This window comes from Chaetodon auriga, chromosome 12, assembly GCF_051107435.1.
Source record: "Chaetodon auriga isolate fChaAug3 chromosome 12, fChaAug3.hap1, whole genome shotgun sequence".
NCBI classification, from domain to species: domain Eukaryota; kingdom Metazoa; phylum Chordata; class Actinopteri; order Chaetodontiformes; family Chaetodontidae; genus Chaetodon; species Chaetodon auriga.
Genome location: NC_135085.1, coordinates 16,493,334 through 16,508,461, shown reverse-complemented (window position 1 = coordinate 16,508,461; position 15,128 = coordinate 16,493,334). Strand labels below are relative to the sequence as shown.

The 15,128-nt window shown below is 41.5% G+C and overlaps 1 protein-coding gene across 1 annotated transcript; it reads right to left on the bottom strand.

The window, feature by feature from the left end:
• Positions 1 to 6,724: 6,724 nt before the first annotated feature.
• ube2v2 (ubiquitin-conjugating enzyme E2 variant 2) lies at positions 6,725 to 13,823 on the bottom strand. Its single transcript, XM_076745770.1, has 4 exons — positions 13,593 to 13,823; positions 8,042 to 8,190; positions 7,791 to 7,916; positions 6,725 to 7,614 (listed from the first exon to the last, which is right to left on the bottom strand). Exons 1-4 carry the CDS (start codon positions 13,606 to 13,608, stop codon positions 7,468 to 7,470), a joined length of 438 nt encoding a protein of 145 aa, XP_076601885.1. The 5' UTR covers positions 13,609 to 13,823; the 3' UTR covers positions 6,725 to 7,467.
• Positions 13,824 to 15,128: the final 1,305 nt, after the last annotated feature.

Here is a 15,128-nt window from a genome sequence, read left to right as displayed (position 1 = left end):
GGAGAAGTCACAGGGGAATGCTCTCAGAGACACTCGGCTGACCGGGCTTCTGCACACAGCTCCGGGATTCCCTCCTCTTCCTTCCCAGTATTGTCTCACATCCTGCAGGGCCCGACTCTCCTCTGCGGCCATCGCTGCCACAATAGCATCAGCGGGCAGCGGGCACTGAGGGGTGACCAGAGGGACACCAGCAGTCAGCCTGACAGGATGTGACACACTTCTCTCAACAATTAATGAGTACAAAAGGAGCGGCTGACACAACATGACAGCTTAGCGTGGCACTTCAGGCCTTAATGGCTCGCTGAGTGGCATGTTCACACCCGGCCATCACACTTGGAAACAAAAACTGGCCAATGATGGCAACACGGAAAAGACTAGCCAGAACGATTTCTTCAACAGGAGGTCGTGCTCTTGAAAAAAATTACACTGTGAGAAAATAATGAAAAAACGCCTGTTCAGTGATGGAAAGTGGCTGAGCACTGTACTTTACTCCTCCACCATGCAATTTTGAGGCTGTACTTTACTTGAGTATTTCCATTCTATGCTATTCTATACTTCAGTGGCAAATATTGTATTTTTTTACTCCACTATATGTATTTAGCAGCTAAAGATACATTGCAGATTAAGATTTTATGTACAAAAAATATATGACAAACTACACAGCAGTATATAAAGTATTAATACTAGCTTCACCTCAACACAGTAATGTTTCAGTTTCCATTTAATCCAATATTATAATACAGCATTTACAGAGCCCATTCTGCTGCCTAATGAGTACTTTTACTTTGATGTTTAAAGTTATTTTGCTGCTAATACTTCTATACTTCAGCCCAAGTGAAATTTCTATAACTGTAGCTATAAGGAGAATTACTGCAACGTTTTTGATGGGAATCATCTTCCCAGATATGATAAAATAGCAAAGAAAAACAGCATTTGCAATCTCAAAGATAGTTGTTTGTCATCGTATTTGTCAGAAAGAAGTTTGAGAAACCACAGAGATTAAACATTCAACAAAGTAGTATTGATATCCTCCCTCCCCAGTGACTTCTCTGGCCTCAGTAAATGAGCTGAATTTCTGCCTCCTCTGGCGTTTGCTGACTGTGAACAGCAGCTTTCTCGATATTAATAATAATATTACCGATGGCACCACTGAAAGAGAGGGATTAGTGCTCATACTGCTGAATGAGAAGTCACCGCTTGGCTGGTATACATGTGGGATTTGACTTGACTTTTCTTTAAACACAGCAAATGGGAAGCCAAAAATCTTTTTCATTTAAGAGCAATTAAGTGGATCCCAGAATCACTGGCTCCAGCACGCCGCCGAGGCTTTTTTTTTCTCCTGGTTTTATTACCCATTTCCTCTCCCTTGCGCCAGCAGAAGGAATGCTCACTTTTCTCTCACAAAGCCACATTTCCAACGCCAGAATCACACAGGGACCACCATGATTAAGTGCAAGCCAGTGCTTCCCTAAACATGTGAGACATTATAGACCCCCCTCCTCCTCCTCCAAACACTGGAGAAGTGTTGTGTTCCAACATTTATGTGAAGTAATTAAAAACATCCACCAGTAATTTAATAGTTCTCACCAAGTAGAGACATGAAGTCTACACAGTTTTTTCACTCTGTATAAATAACCTGGAATGCAGTGAGTACACAGACGGACGATTTGCTCTTTTTTTTTTTCCTCTTCCTGCTCTTTGCAACATTTTGTAAGAAGCCCTGTTCTGTGTCACTTTGACCCAAGTGGAGGTTGTGCAGCTACAGGCGACACGCTGACTTCTAAATTCAAGTTCCAGATAGCGTGATCCATACATCATACGCTGACAGCGCATTCAAATCAAAGCCTGCCTATAACTTGAGACTGTCATTCTGCGAGTCTTATAGTCTGACATCAATGAGCATAAAAATGACCTCAGGCCCTCGCTGCAGCAGCCTATCCGAGTGTGGATGGCTCTGTGAAGAGCATGTCAATAGCCCAGAGAGCCGGCAGTGCAGCAGACATGTGTTTTCAATCTGTCTCTTTTGTCACAGCGAGAGACGAGGCTATTCATTTATCTCACTGTAAATACAGCACTTAAACACTCAACAGGCACACTGTTTTCCAAACCCCCCCCCCCCCCCCAAAAAAAGAAAAAAAACCTGTCCATTTGGATAATTAGCTTAAGCAAGCACTGATATTGTTACTGATTTTGATAATACATGGATAAAATCATTCTCAGTCTCTATTTTAAGATATTGTAAATTCAGTGTGTGCTAAGCAAGTTCAACCAGTGCTGTCATACATGGTCAGATTTGACTCTACCAAACCCTAATTTGGCTGAAGACAGCATGGCATTAAAGACCCTGGGGAAGGTGAGCAGAACTTTTTTAGTCTAATCTAATTTAATTGACTGAGTTCAAGACTTAAGACTGATTTGCTTTGACTGCTCAACCTGTTCGTGGCTTGAGGGGTCAGGAGGGAAAACACTTGGAGCTGCACTACGAGCAGCATTTCTATTATTATCACATTATATTAACGCTGGATCAAAGAACTACATGTGATGTGAGTGGCGTCACTTAATCTGCAGTAACAGGGATCAGAGTGCTACAGAGCCTTTCAGGACCTTTCAGCTCATTGTTTCAGTTGTATGCCGCTGAAATTCAGCGCTTTGCTTCACTCACACTGCTCTCATCAATGCTGTTTCCAGCATGATTCTCCAAAGAAAATAAACCCACTGTGCACACAGCAGTGAACACTGTGGATCATTTAGCAGTTTAAGAGCCATGTTTCTCTCAAACACACACACAACAGCAAATGAAGGCTCCATGTCTGTCGGATGTCAACAATAAAGCTTGCTGCATGGCTACCGAGATCAACTACAGGTCACTCAGAAAAACTCTGACCTAACTGCACAATCATGTGTTCACAAAGTGGTGAACCTCACCCCATCCTCGCTTGTGATCAAGTGAGCCTTTCCAGGATGCCCCTTTCATACCCAATCGTGATACTCTCACCTGTTACCAATGAACCTGATTACCTGTGGAACGTTCCATACAGGTGTTTCCAGTCCTCAGTCGCTTCTGTCCCAACTTGTTTGAAATGTGCTGCTGCATCAAGCCCAGAAAAAGCAGATATGTACAAAAAAAATCAATGAAGCCGATGAGGTCAAACATTAAATATATTGTCTTGGTGCTGTTTTCAGTTGAGTATATGTCAAAAAGGATTAGCAAGTTAGCGTCCAAACTTTTTTGCACATTAATTTGCTACAAGGATTAGCGTCCCAACTTTTTTTGGAATGGGGGTTGTAGTTTTCTTATTGGGTTTGAAACCAAGAACACATGCTGGCATACAGCAGAACCAACAGCTCAGTTGGCCACCACTGAAGGACAGAGCGGTAAAATCACTGCTCAGTGCATAATACATAATATTTATAACAACAGAGCCCCTGAGTATCGCAAAGACCAGTATCTTATAGGTTTGGGGGGGAACTCATGCATTACAGATACGTGCCTGCCAAGGTTTAATACCACTATGGGCACTCGTTCCTTTAGGTTCTGCGGTGCCAGGAATGGGATTGAATTACCTTTGCGCACTAAAAAAAAATAAGAACCACCCGGTTTTTAAAAAGAATGTAAAGTCCTGTCTTATGGGGAGCTCAGAAGCATAATTCATCATCCTAGTTATATTTTTTATCAGCAATTTCTGGGATGTTTGACTTGGAGTGATGTTATTGATGATGATACAGGTAATCTGTAGTCACCTACACATCTTTACATTAAGCACCACAAAGGAAACAAGTGTTGGAGTTGATTGTGTTATCCTTTACATTACTGTTGTTATCATGTCTTTTATTGTCGACTAAACCAAACCTTCTGTCCTGTTCGGCCTTGTTTTAAATCTGACACCACACATCACATGAGCTCTCCTCTCTGTCAAACTCAAGTTATGACAAGGACTTGAAGTAACAGACAGGGTTTCTCGAGCCAGACACATTCTACGTTCAGTGGCTATAAAGAAGACAAAGCTTTTTACAGTATCAGCAGACACAAGACGTGACCTTTTGGCCTTTCAGGGCAAAAGGTGAGAGCTCTGGGAGCAGAGGCCTGGTTCCAGCAGTCTGCCGGCAGACGAGACGTATGTCCTCCTCACCACATTCCTTCCCATCTTAGATCACCGAACAGCTCTTTCCGGCTCTCTGCCTTCAGTCCCTTCCAACCCAAAGCAATATAACTCTTTATTTTTGCCCGGACGGCACCTTATAAAGAAACCAAAATAAACTGGGTGGTACAAGTGTAATAAGCTCAGTGAACTTCCAGTGCGGCCTCCGCTGGTGCTTTTGTGCAGGTGCCTGAGTTTGAAATTCAGATGAGCCTGACGGGGCTGGAGGTTAAATAGTCGAGTAAGGATTTCCTTCTTCAATTCGAATGAGAGTGTAGTCATCAGGAGCAAAGGCTCAGAGTCAGTCTGCTGTGGAAAGACATGTGGTGAATAAAGGAATAAGCCTGAGTAACCTGGGGCTGTGTCTTTTATATTTGGGGATGACTGTGCTGCTGAGTGAACTGGCTGCAACACAAGCCGCCTCTGATTTCATATTCATGACTTCCGAGAGGAGTGGGGGGGAAATAAACAAAACAACAAGCAAGGAGAGTATAGCTGATGGAAGCTAGGCCCATATACTAACTGTCACATCTAGAAAGTCAAACCTCATCTTGCTCAGACTTGAGGAAGAGCGAGGTCATCCTCCGCAGCAAACACTGACTCATCTCACACCCACACACACGCACACAAATTGAAATAAGAAATCTCGCTTGCATTCAGAGATCTAATGGCTTAATAGTACAAATGTTGCCTTACAAATCCATCAATGTGCACAACCTCAACAGCCCTGCGAGGACACACAGGGACAACGGCAGAAAGATGCTGTGACAGTAGCCTACAAACAGCCGGGGCTGTAGTTCCCCTCAGCAAACTGCAAAACACGTCACTTTTCTGGAGAATAATGACAGCATGCACAAATGGAGCCTGGAAGCATCGCAGTGGCGCTGCCTTTTCAGACAAGTCATGTCCTCTAAACAGAGGCCCCTTCACAGAGCCCTGCCAAGGACATGCATGAGTGTGGAGCGCCCTCTAGGGGACAGAGCTCTGAGTTGATCGGACATGAGAGGCAGTCAAGCGATAACAGTGCAACACATCAAAGCTCACCCTATGCAAATGTGGCTTGAAAATAGAAATAGTTAAAACAAATGTGACTTTTGAAATGCAAATGCTGCACAAATTGTTAATTCCTACTATTCTCAATCCAAGCATGTTTTCTTTCTGTGTGTATATATGTTGCTTTCACACTTGTGCTCATGCAAATGTGTAATTTATATTCATATAAAGTACAACATACTGAGACAAGATGCCTGTGTGGCTCTTTTTATCTTTATGCAAGTCAGCTGTCTTGGGATTACATGCACAGATCGAGTATGTGACCGCAGTGAAATGAGGGTTTTTTAGAGGGGAATTTTTGAATCATCACCAAGCAGAGCTCTTGCCATGTCGCAGCGTCAGTGCTGTGGTGCGGTTCAACAGACGTGTGCTCATCCCAGCCCAGAGACAAGACAAGCTGCCGGGAGTCAGGCTCTGCTGCAGCGAGGGAGATGTATGGCCCGGAGGTCACTCAGGTCGGATGTGGAAGCCGCCACAGTTCATCACTTTTAGATGTCACACACAGACACACTGTCTTGAAGCCTCGAAATGCCTCTGAGGACGCAGATTCATCAAGAGTTCTAAATGCTTACAAAGGGGGGCCCATGCAGCGTCCACACATCCACCATTAAGGTATTCACAATATTGGGTCAATGTCACAAGCTGTGAATAGCAGAAAAAATGAAACTGAAAAGTCAATTGGATCATTTGACTGATGGTGCATCAGGGTTTTTTTTTTTTTTTTGTTTTTTTTTTGCAGTTGGGTTATTAAATACGGATCCTTCCAAAATAAGCTGAGTCTGGTGTCAGTGTATAATGAGAATGGAAATAACCAGAAATCACCCAAAATACACGGTTCACCCTCCCTCACACACCAACTACTCTCCCATCACAGTAAGAAGAAAGCGGTCTCACCCAATTTTTCTGGTAAACTGGGTTTTAAATATTGAAATTCAAAAAGCTGCTTCTGCAACCTAATATTTAGCGATGCACAATTATTGTAAACATGAACAAACCCAGTGTAAAAAAGGTAGAAGACTACGCCATCTGCAGTGAATCCCCTTTAAACGGCCATTTGGTTAATTAAACTTTATGAATAATCAAACAGCTGAGGAGCATTCTCAGAGGGAACAGTACCCCTGCTTCTCACTACCACGCTGGGTATCTACTACCAAACACAGTGCAGTGTTCAGACTGAATTAGTGCAGAACATAAAAAGGTTTGGATGGAGCATCACTCATTAGGAGACAGGCTTGTTCATCTAATAAAAATCCCTCTAAATGAGAACCGCAGTGTCTAATAAAAGGCATTTTGATTATATTATTCTCATGACCACCAGTCACATATCAAATATCTGCAGTGTGGTGTCACCCAGCAGTTTCATTAACCTGGTTTCCATTACACGGCCCGACAGGGACAGCGAGAGCTTACTCACAACATAATGCATGACTTGTGCTTGCGCTTGCCAACAGAAGTCAACTTGTCATCTAAGGCCCCCTTGTGGGAAAACTGGCAACTGTAGGTGCAGCTGAGGAGTCGAATAAACTTCAACCTTGAGATGTTGGGGTTTTTTTGTTTTTTTTTTCGCAGACAGTGATTTTAATTTCAGAAAATCACAAGTTCATACACCTGCCATTTTCACTAGAAGTTAAATGCAAGGGTTTCAGAACAGAACAGGCTTCAACGTCTGTTACATGTCAAAGAGCTGCAGAACAGAAACATATTGGTATCGTGTCAAATACAGATATATATATATATTTATAAAAAAAAATCTTTCTTACCTTGTGACACTACTTTTAGACTACAGCCACAGTTCAATGTTCAGCAATCTGCATGATACTTCAATGAACCTGCTAAATTTGACTAACAACTCAAAAATGTGGCTTCTCTTTGACTAGGTATTAGTTACAGAACATGCCTTCATACACACATCTTTCTGCTTGCTTCAGTGATCAGTCATTTGAACATAAAAACTATTGGGACTCTGGTACAGCCTCTGCGTGGCGTCATGCTTCCCTCTTCAAGCCCACTCAAGCTGGAACACGTCGAACATAAAAGTCATTGTCAAAATAACTTGATTAAAAGGCGGATAACTGTGGTCTTGTAGTCTTTTAACTATCAATTCAGTGCTTAACTGCAGGGACATTTTCTTTTTGAATGAGCTATGTAATAAGAAAGTCCAATCTTGCTCTTGCAGACGATATTGTTGATGTGCGAAGTGAGCCTCTTGATGATTTTACACAATATTTCTAAGAGAGTAAGGTTTAAGACAGAGGGTCGAAACAATCCATTACGATTAAGTGCTGTAGGTTTGTCCTTCTGGTGGTTGTGGAAGCTTCATATTTTCTTTGGTCATCATTAGACGCCTTAACTCTTGAAGAACAATTTTAATGCTATAAGAATTCTGCCATTTTGATAATATTGGTATGCTACGTGAATCCACCTGTGAGACACAAAAACAAAGAAAATATGCGTCATTGTGACAGCAGCGCTGACAGTGAGTTATTGCACACATCACATCTGAGCGTCACAAAGCTGCAGTGCAAAACATGTCCGACACATAATATGACACAGAGCGACACGCACACAGAACCGTGTCAGATTGGCGATGACACTTACCGTCCCGTTGGAATTATTTATCCCATTCATGTTAATTTTTGTTACAAATCTAACAGTCGGGGCTGCCTCTGGGTATCTGGATCCACATTCCACTTTCAGACTGTATATCCTGTTCTCATAATTGGTCTGAAAAAAACAAAACAGAGAAATAGAAAAACACATTTACATACATTATAGGATCTAAGTTAGAGGATCTATATTTTCTGTCTGTGTTGGACTGAAAATCCACATGCTGAGTTTGCTCTGCTTACTCTTGCTGGTCCAATGATCATGCCTGTCCACCGCGTGAGAGTCATGTCTTCGTCATCCTCGAGGCCCCAGCTGACTGTGCCATCGCCTTCGCCCTTCTGCCCCTCTTCAAGCTCCTCCAACAAGCGAAAATTGCGTGGAACTTTAACTCCTAAATGGACAAAAACACGGAACATGAATTCAGGCTAACAGTGGACCAAAGTCTTAGCCGATGAGAAGAGCCTTAGTCAACCAAGTTCCAAGTTTTCTCCAGTCAGTTGGTTGAGACGAAATTATCAAGGGGGCGGATGCAACGCGGACCTTTTCTATTGTAACATCAAAGTCTGCTGCTAGCTGTGGGAGCCATTAGCTAGTTAGCTCAGTTAGCTGTGCAGCTAGCTGACTCTGTCTGCGAGAACGGAGCAGGACGCAGTGTTAGTGTTTACGCACAGAAGCTTTGGACCATCGGGAGGAGATTTTCAAGACAGGGCGGACAAGTAGGGGCAAATAGGCAAGGGAACTGGGCTCAGCAGCCTCACAGTGAACATTGCAAGACCAGGACCAACCACAGACTCTGAGATCGACAGAGGCCAATTTGACAACAGGAAATATAGTACAGAGGTGATTGACAGTGGCTCCGACCGGGACTCTGACTGTAGGAGCGATTAAGACTCAGGCGGGGACAAAGGAAGCATGAAGCTGGAGAGGAGCGAGTGTGTAGTGAGTTAATTTGTATACATCATCCATCGTGTTGATAAGTCTACGAGTATTGGTTTTTGTGAAGCGATATTACTGTATGTTATTGTGTTATTTATTACCATGTTTTCTACAACGAGACTTGTCCGGCGTTATGCTGTCTTGAAATAAATTAACAGAACATTCAGTCTCATGGCTGGTTGTTTCGACTTCTTCAGACTTATCACTTTTGCCAATCATTAACAGGCGGCTTGCTTCACACGTGTGCAAAATAATCAACTCAATCTCATAAAGATGCGATGACTAGTGGCTGAACTAACAACTATTAGTCAACAAGGAAAACCTTTGGTCATGATGATATATCTTTAATATAAATTTATATAGTTCTCCTACTGTTTCTAAGTTCCATAAAAACACCAAAACCAACATTAAATCAATTCTACTAACAAGGATTGCCTGTGTAGCCAGAGCCTGATATAGCTTATTGCTCTGCCACATAGGCCTCCACTGTTGTCCAAAAACTCTGAAAAACCCCATCAATGAGCCACACTGTCACACTGACTGACATGATCCTCTATTAAGATGAACATGGGCGCCGTCATATGTTTTGAGTCCGATACCACATGTACTGTCCCGCTGCTGTAAACACTCACCAAATGTGTATTAATCCATTGCCAAAAAGCGAAGCTCTCAGCAAATGCACCATTTCCTCCTCTTTGAATAACTTTTTCTAAAATCTACAGTTTTAAGCTGTTTCGTGAAATCAATGAGAGTTTAATAAAAAAGAAAGTATATATTTGTAAATTGGAAATTTCCATGTTTTGTAGGAATCAGTGGACTTCAGGCTGAGAGCCACAAGTCAGAAAGTTCTGTTAGACAACGAATTAACACACTGTTGGTTTTGATCTTTTCATGGCATTTGGGAACAACAAGTATATGATCTATATAAAGAGAATGTTCTTATTCACACTTTCTTTTTAAAACCAACTGGTTTAGAGGGGAAATGATAAACTAATACTCAACTGAAAATTAACTTGCAGTTACTTTGATAGTTGCAACAAAAATGCCAAAAAATGTAATGTTTTTGAAATTGGTGCTACATTAACAAAGAAAAACAGAAAAAAGGGCTGCGGTATCTCCTTTTGCTCAAAAGGTAGAAACCTAAAGCAACCAGAATGCACTGCACCACACCTGACCACAATGCTCCCACTGGTGCGTGACGTACTGCGGGTTGGGTGGTGCATCGTTTTGGCTCATCCACTTTCAAGCAATGGTGGCCCAGTCAAAAACTCTTGTAATACAGTTCAACAGTACACTAAAATATATTTCTGTACACTTTTGGGATGAGAAAGGGGCAATGCAGTAAGATAAATTTGGTTTATATTTGATCAGCACTGCCTCTCTCTTCATCTGAACTCTATACTCTTTGTGTTCGTGGAGGCAGGCAAACAAAAATGGGGAAGTACACTATGTAGTTTGAACAACAACCCTATAGTAGACAAAAGATCGTGAAACTCAACATGAATGGAAGTTTAATATTGTTCATCTGAATATATTACCCACATTACCTTTAAATTTCTTTGCCACTTAGATTTTTGGTTTTAAATTGTGAGATTGAGAAAATATGACATGTTTTCTGATTCACTAACGTTTTTAACAATAAATGATTAATCAATGAATTGAAAACAGCATTAGCATTACCATTAGATGAAAATAGTTTAAATTTACAGTTTTCCTCTGAAAGAGAACTGGAACGTCATTATCAAAGCGTTTTGTCACTGCTGGTGCTCCACCTGTGCATCCTTGCATGGAAACTGATGCAGACATGCATTCATGTTTCTAATCATAGAAAAAGTAATACATGCAAATAAGTAAGAGTGTTAAACATGTGCAAGAACGGGCTGTTTAATACAAGAAATGACTCAGTGGCTTGATGCACTCTGCGCACATGGCCACAGCACATCCTGATCTACCAACTGTGGAGCTGCGTCTAATTTGATACCTTGTTCACAAGACATTTACTGAGGATATCTTAGGATTAACACTGAAGCTCAATAAAACAATGTGCACTCTTGACAACTGTTTAAACAGTCATGAGATTTGGAGCACATGGGCCCATACTGCTGATTTTTAACAACTGGTTCAGGGCAACATCCACTCATCTTATGACCGATGTAACAGCTGACTTGATAATAACATCATTCAAAACTAGTCAATCAAAGTGCTCAGCTACTGGGAAAATGTTCTCAGTTCAGACGTTGGCATTACACACAGCCTGACAGGCACTCACGGATGTGTAAATGATGAACCACTTACAGCTCATGACTGGAGGAGTGGCGGAGGTTGAGGAGACAGCACTTAAGTAAAACGACTGCTATTCATAATTATGATCCTGAAGACAAATTCACAGAAAGGGAAGTGAAAAGAGCATTTTAAAAAAAGGCCCTGTGACTGAGACAGAAGACACAGTGAAAGCATTCAAATTTCCCCCTGTCATCGAATCGTTCATCTCACCTCATCTCAGACAACATTAATCACGGTCAGCATTCACAAATCACTTTTTAAAATCAATAGTTCACATCTGGTGTGCAGTAACCACAATGAAGGATCGACTCAAGTGGTGCATGAGCTCTCCCATTTTCTTAAAAGGCATTTGCTCACAAGACGTTTAAGTTTTCAGTCCCTTATCAACATGCAAACACTGGTAAAGAGACCAATGTTATCAGCTAATTTTAGCTCACCACAGCATTACTGGTATTAGGCATACAAGACAGCTGCTAAGTAACAAGAAACTGCAGCATAGACAACCTGAAGATACTCGGGCTGCAACTCACAGTCAATGTTATCAATTAATCTTCAGTTTTTTTTTTCTTTACTAGAAATCAATTCATAGAATGACTGATAAAAAGTCAGACAACAGAAACAAATTCACAAGGTCATCAAATTACTGTGACTTTTGAGACGTTGGAATCATCAAATGTTCTGTATTTTTGCTTGAAAATAATTAGTTGACAATCAATATTTGCCAATTCATGTTCTGTAAACTGACTAATTCAATGAGTTTCAATAAATTGAGTAATATTATCTAAAAGATAATCACATTTTCAGTGAGGTTTACGCTTTAAGTTTACCATTATATTTGCAGCTGGTGTGGCCATATGTTTTCAACTATAAAACATCCTGCTATGTAAATGGTCGTGGTCACATCTCTTAAAAAAAAATTAAGGGATATTGAATTTTTTTTTTTTTTTTTTGGTTGCTAATCTAGTCTTAATGTTGGTGCAAATGTGCTCAGCAGAGGACACTGCTATCTGACACAATGACAGACAGAATAACTCAGTACAGTCAGGATTAGACAGCTTGTGCCTCTCATGTGTATTCATTGCTCTATAGTTATTATCAGTATTTTTGTATTTGTCTCTTGTCTGTGGTTGTTCTAGCCGTGACTTCTCTTTGGGACCGCAATATTGTTATTGGTAGTAAAGTAATGCTGCTGTTCCTACGACAATCTAAAACATTTGTACAATTCAGTTGCTGAGGGACAGTGTATTACTATTACATCCAACTGCAATGATCATATCTACGAGGCACGGGTTGGGCTATGCCAGGAATGTTAACCTTCCTGATAGACACCTTCACTACACTTCCAAACCTGTACCTGTTTCTAGTGTCCCCAGGCTCGTCATTTTCACCCCATGTTATCTCAAAGTGTAGTAATTTAAACCATTCAGGTTAAAAGTGAATCAGCGGGTCGCGCCGTTAAGTCTCAAGGTAGTTTCGATTATGAACTTACTTCCCCGTTTCTCCACCTTGTAATACTGTCTCCGTCGTGTGGTTAAAATGACGAAAATCAAAATAACTTCAATCTTGTGGAAATTCTTATCTCAACGAACACTGAATTGTTTTTCTGAAATTCAGAGTTTATTTTGTAAGTTTGATGACCACGCTTCCTGCTGAGCGCTAAAGCAGGCAGGGGCTCCGACTATTTGCTGAAAAGAAGCGTGCCGACCACAGCACAACGTTAACGTTTTATCAATCTGGTGCGCCTCTACGCTTCCCCGCCCAACACTGGCGGACATTTAAATGATGTAAAGACACCGAGTTATTTCCTCGGTCTATTCATACAGTTTGTGAGTAAAAATCCCTTTAAGATTCGACAACAACGATGGCAAGCGGCGCGCTAGTGAAAACAGCAGCGGGACTGGTCCCTGCATTAAATATTACCGTCAGCTATATGCCATGGCAATGTGCGGTGTGTCACAGAGGCGCAGTCAAAATCTCCATTGTATTCGTCACTGTTGTCAGAGTTTAATGAATATTAAGGCACACATACGATTTGTGCCTGGTTTGTTAACGCAAATAGAGTAGGTTTATTCCGATTAGTGACTAGCTAACCGGACATAACGGATCGACAATCGTAGCCGCGCGGTGTTGGAATATTCTAGTCGCTAAGTTAGCTAAGATAGCTAGCACTGTCTGCGGTTGTTTACAATCCTCATATTAACCGCAACTTACACACCCATCAAACTTCTATATCGCATTATACTGGCTATTAGGTTTTCTTTGGACACATAGAGTAATTACTAGCACTACTGACGCTTATTTCACACCTTGTGCCATTTTAGCTAACTAACGGGGCAAGCTATTCGCTCGCTTAAGCTAGGTTAGCCAACACAGTGGTTCCATGACATAGATGGCTCCCATGAAAGACCGTTGCTTCAACGAGAACAGATATTAACGAATAAATCACAATTCGGAGCAATTTTGTAAGCATTTTTAGACAACGAGTGGCCACGTTTGTTGGCTAAGAAGTCAGCGCGACCCCGGGTTCGCGAACACTTTCTGTCGCTGTAGATGTTAGTTTAAAGGCACACAAACCTGAGGAGGCCGCCATCTTCTTCAGCCGAGTCCAGAAGCACACAGAACTGTGACATCACAGCGGTTAAAACCGACGGCAGCAGCTCACCGGCGGATCACTGCACTGCACGCTGCCGGTTCACACTCTGCTTTCAACACAGTTTACTGTTTACACCGCCAGTGTAGTCTCAAACACAGCAGTTATACACCTGCTCAATTTTAGCCACTTGAAGCACGACGAGTTTTTCATTTATTTTTAATTTATTTATTTAAAGTCAACAAAGCAGACTATGTGTTTTTATGACGTATTCACTATCTGCTTTTACACCAACTCGCTTATACCACTCTTTAGTCTTTTAAAGGCTGCACCATTTCATTAGATGGAAAACTCTGGCTAATATATTTAAACACTTCCTCCCTCACTGTGTGTGCAGTTAGGTAACGTTACCGTGCACAATCACGTCGTGACCGCGCTCCCGGTTAAGGTTGAAGGCAGGGTTTGGCCTTTGAAGCAGTGGCGTGTCCACACTTTTTGACTGGGAGGGGGCAAGTGGGGCACTGATTTATGCAGGGGTGGCATGATGTACATGTGCATACACACACGGATATGTCGGAATAGCATTTAACATTATGGTACTTTACAGTTTCTTACATTTCTGTGTTTAAAATAGTTCTACTAATTACAACACGACTGAGTGGTACCATACTAATATAATATCAAGCTTTCATACTTTATTGTTTAAGTCCTCAGAAATAAACTATTTCCAAAAGCAGATACATACAAAAGGAAACAATGTACATAGACTGTTTGCATATAATATCATATCACTCTTTTGTTGTGGTGCAAACTGCAGATTGTGGGCAGGAAGTGATTTTTTTTGCATAGGACACACAACAACACACACTCAGAATGCCTCGTTTCTAGTTGCTCAAATTGATCACAACAAGAAACCACAAGGGGCTTTTATCAAGCACCAAAATAAAGGTGAAAAATGCAAGAAATTGACCAACAAATACTGTAAAATACCAGTTGTTAACCATGTGCGGTTGGAAGGAGCTGAGCCAGATAGTGGTGGAAATGGTGTCATATCAACTATTGTTTTAAATCTCTGCTGATAGATTTGAAGTTATGGCTACAAGCAACCCGACTTATGCTTGTTAAATCTCATTCGTATTAGTGTTTTTCTCTCAGTTATTTGTTTTTCACCCTTTGTGGGTTTAGATGGTTAACCACACCTGTCATCAGAGCTCGGCGGCTGTTTGGTGTGCATGATGTATAAATGGGTGTGGTTTCCATTTGGCAAACGTTTTTGACCCGAGGAAGATCCAAGTGGGATCCAAACATCGCTGTTTCAGTCCTGTGGCACAAAGTTAGTGTGCAGGTGAAGAAGATGAGGTGTCATTAACAACAGTTAGACCAAAGGTGTGAGAATGAAATAAACAAGCAGTAACAAGGAAGCTGCATTCACAACCAACAAGCTGTCAAATTAGCAGCAGAACAGGAAGAAATGCTTGACTTCTGGCTAACAAGCTGAAACGTGCTGGACAAGCCCACAG

What these genes read in the sequence shown, in the direction of transcription:
- ube2v2 (XM_076745770.1), bottom strand. An exon ending in TGATCATTGGACCAGCAAGA is followed by an intron (nt 7,917 to 8,041) that starts GTAAGCAGAGCA and finishes TGTTTTTTTCAG; the next exon opens with ACCAATTATGAGAACAGGAT. An exon ending in TAAATAATTCCAACGGGACG is followed by an intron (nt 7,615 to 7,790) that starts GTAAGTGTCATC and finishes TGTGTCTCACAG; the next exon opens with GTGGATTCACGTAGCATACC.